This window comes from Salmo trutta, chromosome 14 (assembly GCF_901001165.1).
Source record: "Salmo trutta chromosome 14, fSalTru1.1, whole genome shotgun sequence".
Classification (NCBI taxonomy): Eukaryota; Metazoa; Chordata; class Actinopteri; order Salmoniformes; family Salmonidae; genus Salmo; species Salmo trutta.
This window is the reverse complement of record NC_042970.1, coordinates 46,950,436-46,962,977: the sequence shown is the minus strand read 5'-3', so window position 1 is coordinate 46,962,977 and position 12,542 is coordinate 46,950,436. Positions and strand designations below refer to the sequence as shown.

Genomic DNA, 12,542 nt, shown 5'->3' with positions numbered 1-12,542 from the left:
TCTGTGGCACGTCATTTAATTGTCAGTCATTTTTCCTGTTACTACAAGTTATTGCTAGTTTGACCACAGAGGGCATCTTTGACAAGCATTTGATAGTATTCCGTATTGGCATTACCAGAGAATTTAAAACCTTTTTTGTAATAACATAGTATATGGGATTGATTTTAAGAAATTTGACTTAATTAGTTTGATTAATATTATGGTGTTTCTATTCAGAGAAAAACGAAAAACGAAACCCTCAGGGTTTCCGTTAGGATGAAATGGAAAATATGGCACTGTACAACGTGACGGTCGGGAGTAGGCTACAGGATTGGAGGATTCTAAATTGTTTGCCTTCATTAGACAACTTTGTTCCAATATTTCTGTAAATCAGTGATATTTATTCCCATAGTAATTCGTTATAGATCCATAACTAAATCAACATCTGCATTTTGAAAGAGTATTTTTTATCAATATTTTATTAACAAAATGTGTTTGTTTATTAGGCTACCGTGCAGTCTACAATACATACTGTAGTAAACATTGGAAGGTGCCTAATTCCTTACATAAGGGAGAGCGATCCATGTCTGTACTACAAAATGCGGAGCTTGTGGGAGACCGGTGTTACTTCATAGTTGTGATGTCTTCACTATTATTCTACAACGTAGAAAATAGTAAAAATAAAGAAAAATCCTGGAATGAGTAGGTGTGTCCAAACTTTTGACTAATACTTGCTTAATTTGATTCAAATTAAGTTGTTTCTATATTAAAGAAAAATGAAAAACCATCTGGGTTTCCATTGGGATAGAATGGAAAATATGGCGCTGTACAACGTGATGGTCAGCAGTACAGTACTGGGCTATTTAGCTAAAGAATCCCCACAGGGCACGAGGAAGGAGTAGGCTGTCCTTGTAAATAAGAATTTGTTCTTAACCTGTTAGGGCTAGGGGGCAGTATTTACACGGCCGGATAAAAAACGTACCCGATTTAATCTGGTTACTACTCCTGCCCAGTAACTAGAATATGCATATAATTATTGGCTTTGGATAGAAAACACCCTAAAGTTTCTAAAACTGTTTGAATGGTGTCTGAGTATAACAGAACTCATATGGCAGGCAAAAACCTGAGAAGATTTCATGCAGGAAGTGGCCTGTCTGACAAGGTGTTGTTCTTCTTGCCTCTGTTTATTGAAGACTGAGGATCTTTGCTGTAACGTGACACTTCCTACGGCTCCCATAGGCTCTCAGAGCCCGGGAAAAAGCTGAACGATATCGAGGCAGCCTCTGGCTGAAACACATTATCGCCTTTGACAAGTGGCCGATCAGAGGACAAAGGGCTTAGGCACGTGCCCGAGTCGACCCTGTGCTTTATTTTCTTTCGTCTGTTTACCTAATTGCAAATTCCCGGTCGGAATATTATTGCTTTTTTACAAGAAAAATGACATAAAAATTGATTTTAAACAGCGGTTGACATGCTTCGAAGTACGGTAATGAAATATTTAGAAATCTTTTGTCACGAAATGTGCGTGACCCTTATTTACAATTCGGATAGTGTCTTGAACGCACGAACAAAACGCCGCTGTTGGAACATAACTATGGATTATTTGGGACCAAACCAACATTTGTTATTGAAGTAGAAGTCCTGGGAGTGCATTCTGACGAAGAACACCAAAGGTAATCAAACTTTTCTAATAATAAATCGGAGTTTGGTGAAGGCTAAACTTGCTGGGTGTCTAAATAGCTAGCCCTGTGATGCCGGGCTATCTACTTAGAATATTGCGAAATGTGCTTTCACCGAAAAGCTATTTTAAAATCGGACATAGCGAGTGCATAGAGGAGTTCTGTATCTATAATTCTTAAAATAATTGCTATGCTTTTTGTGAACGTTTATCTTGAGTAATTTAGTAAATTGTTAGTAAATTCGCCGGAAGTTTGCGGGGGGTATGCTAGTTCTGAACGTCACATGCTAATGTAAAAAGCTGGTTTTTGATATAAATATGAACTTGATTGAACAAAACATGCATGTATTGTATAACATAATGTCCTAGGGGTGTCATCTGATGAAGATCATCAAAGGTTAGTGCTGCATTTAGCTGTCTTCTGGGTTTATGTGACATTATATGCTAGCTTGAAAAATGGGTGTCTGATTATTTCTGGCTGGGTACTCTGCTGACATAATCTAATGTTTTGCTTTCGTTGTAAAGCCTTTTTGAAATCGGACAGTGTGGTTAGATTAACGAGAGTCTTGTCTTTAAAATGCTGTAAAATAGTCATATGTTTGAGAAATTGAAGTAATAACATTTCTAAGGTATTTGAATAACGCGCCACAGGATTCCACTGGCTGTTACGTAGGTGGGACGATTTCGTCCCGCATACCCTAGAGAGGTTAACTGACTTGCCTAGTTAAATAAAGGTTACACTAAGGGCATAACATTTCTGCATCCTAATTTTCAAATTATTGTCTAACCAATACCCAAACAGAGATTAAGTGAAAATAAAAATCTCATTGATTTATCAAGACCAGTCCCCATGCTTGCCTCAGAGCAGCGCGAAACGGTGCTAAAATAGTTGTAGGCTTTTGCTTCTAACTTTTATATGCTCTTTAAATAAATAAGACCTACACCGTTTTGAACAGCATATCATTCAACACCAGTGAGACTCATTTCGCCTATGGTAGGCCTACAGTGTATCGGGGGGGGGGGGGAAATGTGATGTGACTTTCCGCCAATAATTACATTTGGAGGATTGGAGGACTCGAAATGAATATCTAAGGGGCATTTTCCATTAGGATCATTAGGATTATCATGTTGCATACATTTAAAACCTTTTCTCCATTCACAGATGTCCTTTCCTGAACAGCTACACAAACACAGAGGTTAAGGGCACAGTAAATGGTATTTTATTAGCTCTCGACTAAATGGCATTTGACAAGTTTAAGATAGATTATTTGGGGGGGACTAAAGGAAGTTTGTTCTGCAGTCTGTCCTATATTGGAGAGATATAAGTAAGATCAGGGAAAAAACATTGACATGGAGGCCACAGTGTTCTTGGGGACCTTCGATGCTGCAGAAATGTTTTGGTGCCCTTCCCCAGATCTGTGCCTTGAACACAATTCTGTCTCGGAGCTCTACGGACAATTACTTCGACCTCATGGCTTGGTTTTTGCTGTGACATGCACTGTCAACTGTGAAACCTTATATAGACAGATGTGTGCCTTTCTAAATCATTTCAAATCAATTGAATTTACCACAGGTGGACTCAAATCAAGTTGCAGAAACATCAAGGATTATCAATGGAAACAGGATGCACCTGAGATCAATTTCGAGTCTAACAGCAAAGGGTCTGAATACTTATGTAAATAATGTATCTGTTTTTTATTTTTAATACATTTGCAAACATTGCTAAAAAACTGTTTTTCGCCTTTTCATTATGGGGTATTGTGTGTAGATTGATGACAGAAAAAAATATATTTTATCAATTTTAGAATAAGGCTATAACGTAACAAAATGTGGAAAAAGTCAAGGGGTCTTTCAACTGGTACCCAGGGACATTCAGATGAGTTATGTGGTCTGTGGGCGTCCTAGAATAAAACAACTGACACTGTACATGTTTGTGAGAGACTTACCTTTCCACAGAGGGGTATTATTAGTGTGTAGCCCAAACTGTTCGACCCTACAGACAGAAGTTGGCAGATTGCCTGTACCGACTTCAGATTACTCCCAAGACGCTGGGAGTCGTAGAGCAAAATGGAGAACACCATCATGTTCGTATGACCCCTCTATGGAACGATGACTCTTACGAACATGATGGTGTTCTCCGTTTGTAGGCCAAACCGTTCGGATGCTACAGACGATTTAGTGAGAAAATCAATTTTCGGGATTGTCTCATGGTCTGATGCGTCTCACCGCTGTAGCTGTCACCTTTCTCTGCAGAAGTGCAACATCGGCTAATGCAATCTCTAGCTTAAACTGATCCATTTTTTTAAATGGGGATTTTTGTATTATGCTAATTTGATTTCTGCGTGGGCACGGACATCGACTCCAAGGGGTTTTAAAGGCTCTTTTCAGAGGAAAGGATCATGTCGCATCAATGACTGCCACTATACAAAGAGGGTTGCACGCTGCGTTAAGGCTTACTCCTAAATCAGCGAAGAATAACAATATGGACACAGACGATTACAGTAGCCAGGGATGTAAAATGAGATGGCTGGCCACTAGGGGTACTAATCAATAAATATTTGTTTGTCTTTTGGCAGAAACCTGGACTCTATGTCCAGGACACGACTGAACTTGGTACTTTTGAGGCATGGGCAGAATGAAAAATGGAGCGCAAATGCAACAGTATTGGATGATCTGGAAGAAGAAGAAAAAAAATATTCCTTTAGACTTCAAGTTAACATAAGGTTCTTAGCCCCATTCTGTCAAGAGTAGAACTTCCTCAAAAAGCACATCCTTCTAAGTTTTAACTTTCAATCATCCTAACCTTTCCCAGGAAACATGACTGTGGGATATTCCTGTGTACAAAGGCAGAAGGCAGTCTATTCAAAGGTCTCCATGGGTAATTTATAACATGACTTCAAAGACCAGGGAGAATCATGTCTCCATAGACTTCACTGATCACACAATCCTTTAGGGATATCAGACATTAGGCTATACAGTATAAAAGTGAACTTTCAAATGTAGCATGTTGTTTATCCTGTGCCTTGCTACCCCATGCCGTTCTTTTGCCAAAAGGTTTAAGGGAAAGTCAGAAATATGACTGATTTTGTAAAGTATGTGGACAGTTCGGCAAAGGCGGTTGCGTCAACACTAGAAGCATCAACATAGTCTTTCATGCAGGTGTGACCGGTGCACCTGACCGCCAGTCAGGTGCATTATAAACTGTGTTTGCATTCATTCACAGATCCTCTTGCTTTGTGGCATGGTGATTTTTATTAAAGTATAATCAATTGTGAAAGTAGTTTTATGGCAATGATCTTAGTCCATCTAGAACCATTGTCCTCCCTGGGCACACCTTCCAGTAAGTGTTGCAACAGTCTTGATTGAAATAAATGTATATTGTATAATTCTGAATGTGTATGTAGTACAACATTTGAGCTCTGATTGTGCATTTGAACAACGAGAAGCAGAAAATAAATTTCTGCACCTTATCTTTGCTTTTTCTTCCCATGCTCCACCCCTTATGTACAAGAACCTGTTTAATCTTAGTATTGTTTAGTTGTATTTGGTTATAGGGCTGCGTGCGTCTCACCCATGGATAGGACAAGGATACCTGAAACATACACTAGACACACAGCTCCACAAACATACAACCAAAACAAGGCAGTACAATATTGATTAAAAGCACCAATCACAATTCCACATAAGGATCCCCAAATATAATCACTTTCCATGCTCCAGCCCAGAGCCTGCCGACTTGTGTCAAAATGTGATCGGTTTAAGTTCGTAGCTGCTACACAAACTTTTTAGAGGTAAGGTCTTCTGATAAGTACCAACATTACCAACAATATAAAAAGGGCGTGGCATGGGAACAGAAGCAACCGATTCAAAGAGAAATGCACTTCATTTACATTCAATAACAGTAAGAACATAGCCTTACCTTTGCTTCACAAAATGCACAATAAAAAAATATTCAGTTATGTTTGTTCAATGTCAGAGATAAGTAGGCCTACTGGAACCCCTAGGAACGCGTGCCGAGGAAGAAGAACGGATCTTCAATCTACTACAATGCACAGAACGCATATACTTACAATTACAGAGATCATTAATAAGGACTAACATTGTACCCTCTCCCAGAGCACACCAAATGTCACAACATTTGTGAATGACTGCAAACACTCAATTTGTTGGGAGCCATCGTCAGTGATACCCACATTCAAAAATAAATGTATCAGTCCATTCCATTCCGTTTACCTTTCTTTCCTCTGTCACATTTGGGTTCCCGAGTGGCACAGCGGTCTAAGGCACTGCATCTCAGTGCAAGAGGCGTCACTACAGAGCCTGGATTCGAACCAGGGACTATCACAGACAGCCGTGATTGGGAGTCCCATAAGGCGGCGTGCAATTGGCCCAGTGTCAATTGCACACCGTCATTGTAAATAAGAACTTGTTCTTAACTGGCTTGCCTAGTTAACCCTCGCAAGGCTGCCAGCCTAGACGGCAACCCTAGCCGTGTCCTCCGAGCATGCGCAGACCAGCTGGCTGGTGTGTTTACAGACATATTCAATATCTCCCTATCCCAGTCTGCTGTCCCTGCATGCTTCAAGATGGCCACCATTGTTCCTGTACCCAAGAAAACAAAAGGTAAGTGAACTGAATGACTATCGCTCCATAGCACTCACTTCCATCATCATGAAGTGCTTTCAGAGACTAGTCAAAGACTATATCACCTCCACCTTACCTGTCACACTAGACCCACTGCAATTTGCATACCACTCCAATAGGTCCACAGACGATACCATCACACTGCCCTATCCCATCTGGACAAAATTAATTCCTATGTAAGAATGCTGTTCATTGACTACAGCTTAGCATTCAACACCATAGTACCCTCCAAGCTCATCATTAAGCTTGAGGCCCTGGGTCTCAACCCCGCCCTGTGCGATTGGGTCCTGGACTTCCTGACGGGACACCCCAGGTGGTGAAGGTAGGAAACAACATCTCCACTTAGCTGATCCTCAACACTTCCTGCCCCCTTCCTGTACTCTGTTCACCCAGGACTATGTGGCCATGCATGCCTCCAACTCGATCATCAGGTTTGCAGACGACACAACAGTAATAGGCTTGATCACCAACAACGACGAGACAGCCTATAGGGAGGTGGTGAGGGCACTCAGAGTGTGGTGTCAGGAAAACAACCTCTCACTCAACAAAACAAAGGAGATGATCGTGGACTTCAGGAAACAGCAGAGGGAGCACCGCCTTATCCACATCAATGGGACAGCAGTGGAGAAGGTGGAAAGTTTTAAGTTCCTTGGCGTACACATCACAAACAAACTGAAATGGTCCACCCACACAGACAGTGTGGTGAAGAAGGCGCAACCCTCACAAACTTCTACAGATGCACAATTGAGAGCATCCTGTCGGGCTGTATCACCGTCTGGTACAGCAACTGCACCGCCCACAACCGCAGGGCTCTCCAGAGGGTGGTGCTGTCTGCACAACGCATCACCGGGGAAAACTACCTGCCTCCAGGACACCTATACCACCCGATGTCACAGGAAAGCCAAAAAGATCATGAAGGACAACAACCACTCGAGCCACTGCCTATTCACCCTGCTACCATCCAGAAGGCGAGATCAGTTCAGGTGCATCAAAGCTGGGACCGAGAGACTGAAAAACTGCTTCTATCTCAAGGCCATCAGACTGTTAAACAGCCATCACTAACACAGAGAGGCTGCTGCCTACATACATACTTGAAATCACTGGCCACTCTAACAAAGTCACTTTATTAATGCCACTTTAATAATGATATTTACATATCTTGCACTACTCATCCCAAATGTATATACTGTATTTTATGCCATCTATTGCATCTTGTCTATGCCGGTCAGTCATGGCCCATCCATATATTTATATGTACATATTCTTATTCCATCCCTTAGATTTGTGTATCAGGTTGTTGTTGTGGAATTGTTAGATTACTTGTTAGATATGGCTGCACTGTCGGAACTAGAAGCACAAGCATTTCACTACACTCGCAATAACATCTACTAACCATGCGTATGTGACCAATAAAATTTGATTTGATTTGAATATTGCACCAACCTCCTATATTGTCCTTTTGCATGTTTGATGTCTCGTCTGAGGTCGTAGAGGGCTTTCTTGTATGCGTCCATGTCCGTGTCCCATTTCTTGTAAGCCGTAGCTCTAGCCTTTTGCCCAGCGTGGATATTACCTGTAATCCATGGTTTTTGATTTGGATACGTTCTTATAGTCAACTGTGGGGATGACATTGATGAAGCTTGTGACTGTTGTGGTAAACTCCTCAATGCTATCGGATGAATCTGCTATAGCCGAACACTTCCGTATTGAGCGCATCACTGTTACTTCCTGTTTGAGCTTTTGTTTGTAAACAGAAAGCAGGAGAGTGGAGTCATGGTCAGATTTCCCGAATGCAGAACGGGGAAGGCCTTGTATGCCTTTCTGTGGGTAGAATAGAGTTTTAGCTCCCCTAGTGGTGCAGGAGACGTGTTGGTAGAGGTGAGGTAGGATGGTTTTAAGTATCCCCGCGTTAGTCTCCACCCACCAGAAATGCTGCCTTTGGGTGAGCGGTTTCTTGTTTGTTTATGGCCCCATACAGTTCATTGACTGCCAGAGTGGTGTTGGCATGTGGAGGGATGTAGACAACTACGGATGAGAACTGTCTTGGTAGATAAAAGGGTCTGCCACTAATCATGAGGTATTCTAAATCAGGTGAGCAAAAGCTAGAGATTTCCTTCACACTGGAAGCAGCATACTCGTTTTTATTTATTAAAAAAACAGTCCTCCTCCTTTCAACTTCTCTGAAGCCGCTATACAATCCTGCCGCTGCATGGACAATCCATCAAGTACTACTACGTGCATAGTGTCATCATCCAGAAACGTTTCAGTAAGACATAATATTGTAGCTTTTCAAGTCTCGCTGATAAGAGATTCTTGAACGAAGGTCCTCCATCTTATTCTCAAGTGACTGGAGATTTAACAATAGAACGTAAGGGAGCGCGCCATTTGTTTTTCTCTTTGCCTCCAATTTTTTTTTTTACCCTCCTTTTTCTCCCCAATTTCGTGATTACGATGTTGTCTCATCGCTGCAATTCCCCAATAGGCTTGGGAGAGGTGAAGGTCGAGTCATGCGTCCTCCGAATCAGGAGTCGCTAGAGCACGATGAGCCAAGTAAAGCCCCTCCGGCCAAACCCTCCCCTAACCCGGACAACGCTGGGCCAATTCTGCACCGCTGGGATGGGCGGTAATGACACAGCCTGGGATCAAACCCCAGGCTGTAGTGATGCCGCAACACTGAGATGCAGTGCGTTAAACCGCTGCTCCACCCGGACTACAGCTCTTTTCCCACATCTATGCCTGCAGTGTTTTGGTAGCCCGTAGAACAAAGGAATAGGGTCTAGTACGAACAGTGGAACAGCTGAGTCGGATTTGAAGTCGTATTTGAAGTCAAAATCGAGGTTAGTAACTGTCAATCTGATGTCCAGAGATGCTTGGCGGTCATATGAGATAATAGAATGTCTGTACAAAAAAAGTAAAGATAAACACAAGAAAAGTCTATATATCTCAAAGCTGGGTTGGAACTCGTAAGATGTCGCCCTTCATCAGCACCATCTTGTTGGTCACATGTGTATGAGCACCTCAGTAATTCAGCACCTTGCAGGAGATTTTGGCATCATTTATGCACTTTGGCTAGCTCAAGAGCATGATACAGCGTTGATTGAAGAGCTAAAAATCAACATGTCCCCCTTACATGTGTAATGAACACGAGGGGAGACAGAGCTGGTTTCAAGCGCAGGGCGCAACAGGTGTTTATTGAAAAGGACCACAGGAGGAGGCAGGTAGCTGGGTCCAGGGGCAGGCAGAAGGTCATACACAGGGGGCAACAGTACAGGCAGGGAAAAGGCTAGTAATGTAGTCCGGGAGATCAGGCAATAGGTAGAGGCAGTGAATAGGCAAAAGGCGTCATTAGTGAAGCAGGCAAAAACTATCATACACGGGAGGAGAAAATCACGGGAAAAACAGAGTTCCGAAAGACGAGTGTCACAAAACAAACAATACCTCACAGAGATGGGGTGCAAAGAACTGAACTAAATGGTGTGTGATAATGACATACAGGTGTGTGAACAGGTGATTAGAATGCAGGTGATTGGGATCTGGAGAGTGAGCTGCGTTCAGGGGATCTATGTGTTTGAGGGTGTGAGTTGGAAGCAGACGTTACAACATGTAATCCATTTCAATGCAATGTGTGATGAGTATATTCATAAGTACACAACAGTTTCTGCAAGCATCTTTTTGGTGAGTCATTATCTCAGCAGGCCATATATGCAAAGGCAATGTAAACACGTGTGTGCGTGTGTTTATTTAAGAGGGTTTACCTTTCTCTGCACCGGCCTCATCCCTCCTCTCCATCAGAAGGAAGCGTGGGCTTTCGGGTAGGAAGGGCAGCACACAGAGCTGCAGCAAGGCAGGCAAGGCCAGGAAGGCAAAGAGGAAGTTCCATCTGGACTCCTGCAGGAACCCCAAGAGATAATAACAGATGGAAAGAAGGATAACCACCAGAGAATTACAATGGACAACCACCATATATGCTGAACAAAAATATGTAAAGTATGTAAATTATTGGTCCCATGTTTCATGAGCTGAAATAAAAGATCTCAGAAAGGTTCCATATGCACAAAAAGCTTATTTCTCTAAAGGTTTGTGCACAAATTTGTTTACGTCCATGTCAGTGAGCATTTCTCCTTTACCAAGATAATCCACCCACCTGACAGGTGTGACATATCAAGAAGCTGATTAAACAGCATGATCATTATACAGGTGCACCTTGTTCTGGGGACAATAGAAGGCCACTCTAAAATGTGCAGTTTTGTCACACAACACAATGCCACAGCTGTCTCAAGCTTTGAGGGAGTGTGCAATTGGCATACTAACTGCAGGAATGTCCACCAGAGCTGTTGCCAGATAATTTCATGTTAAGTTCTCTACCATAAGCCTCCTCCAATGTCATTTTAGAGAATTTGGCAGTACGCCCAACTGGATTCACAACTGCAAACCACATGTAACCACGCCAGCCCAGGACCTCCACATCCAGCTTCTTCACGTGCGGGATCGTCTGAGACCAGCCACCCAAACAGATGATGTAACTGTGGAGTATTTCTGTCTGTAATAAAGCCCTTTTGTAGGGAGAAACTCATTCTTATTGGCTAGGCCTGGCTCCCCTGTGGGTGGGCCTATCCCCTCCTAGGCCCATTCATAGCTGCACCCTGTCCAGTCAGGTAAAATCCATAAATTAAGGCCTAATGAATGTATTTCAATTGATTGATTTCCTTATATGAACTGTAACTCAGTAAATTCATTGAAATTGTTGCATGTTGCATTTATATTTTTGTTCAGTATAAATACAATGGATAGAACAGACAATCAAATTAATTGCTATAGTATGTGGCCCTTCAGCTACATTGGTGGATTGGATGAATTTATGTTTACTGCACCACATGATTTTTCTGAATTTGGTACACTACAATATTCTGTTGCACGTGCGCGTCAATGTGAAGTCAGTCACTGCGTGACTATGACCTGACAGAACTATGCAGAGCTATGCCTTCTTTTAGAGCAGTTTAATCCAAAGGCTTTGAGCCATGTGGTGAGTTACAGTAAGCATCTCCTTTCTTAGTGGTTCCTATTATCGCTGCCTGTTTCAAATAAAGCCTACAATAACGCCTTGGAAGTAAAGCTGTGCAGTAACTACAATAACTAATGAAATGACTCATGCGAAGTAGAAGAATAACAGGTCTTTTGAGACAAACAAGGCTAAACACTGAAGCCAGGATTCAATTAAAAGCCTCTCACTGTCAGGTAGTTTGTGTACCTATTGTATAGGCAATCTGTCTCAAAGCCTAGCCAGTCAATTTATAAACTTAATCTACCCTGGAAAAAAGCATTTTTTCCCTAAGCTAGCATTTGGTTTGCAACAGTTGGGGTTTGCCTAAAGCTTACGGTCTGCCTCCAACCTGTGGAACAATGTTGCAAAAAAAAAAATTTAAAAAACGATCTCCACCAGCATGGCGAATTCCTTTATCAAGTTCATTATAAGGGATATATCTAAATACATGGCAAAAGAAACAAAGGTAAAACAAACAAATGAAAGTTCACATAGTTTGCTGTCATTTCAGCTGCTTGTTTTGATTGTGTGTTGGCTTTAGTTGGCTAGCTAGCAAAGGAGAAGAAGCTAGCCTGCATAGCTACAGTGCATTCAGAAAGTATTCATACCCCTTGACTTATTCCACATTTTGTTGTGTTACAGCCTGAATTCAAAATGCATGAAATAAAAAATTCTCACACACAATACCCCATAATGAAAACGTTTTTTTTAGAAATGTTTGGAAATGTATTGAAAATGAAATACAGAAATATCTCATTTACGTACATACAGTACCAGTCTAAAGTTTGGACACACATACTCATTCCAGGGTTTTTCTTTATTTTTACTATTTTCTACATTGTAGAATAATAGTGAAGACATCAAAACTATGAAATAACACATATGGAATCATGTAGTAACCAAAAAAGTGTTAAACAAATCAAAATATATTTTATATTTGAGATTCTTCAAAGTAGCCACCCGTTGCCTTGATGACAGCTTTGCACACCGACAGCTTTGCACAGCGCAGACTATGATCGATAATGTCAAAAGCCGGACTGAAGTCTAACAAAACAGCCACCACAATCTTTTTATCATCAATTTCTCTCAGCCAATCATCAGTCATTGTGTAAATGCTGTGCTTGTTGAATGTCCTTCCCTATAAGCATGATGAAAGTCTGTTGTCAGTTTGTTTACTGTAAAATAGCACTGCATCTTTTC

General features: G+C 41.6%; 1 protein-coding gene across 1 annotated transcript in view; it reads right to left on the bottom strand.

Moving 5' to 3' along the window:
* slc2a9l2 (solute carrier family 2 member 9, like 2) overlaps positions 1-12,542 on the bottom strand; it is a 223,079-nt gene that overhangs the window by 136,359 nt on the left and 74,178 nt on the right. Inside the window, exon 7 of the mRNA XM_029776210.1 lies at positions 10,057-10,189. Coding sequence (XP_029632070.1) covers positions 10,057-10,189 — 133 coding nt within the window. The remainder of the gene's footprint in view (positions 1-10,056; positions 10,190-12,542) is intronic.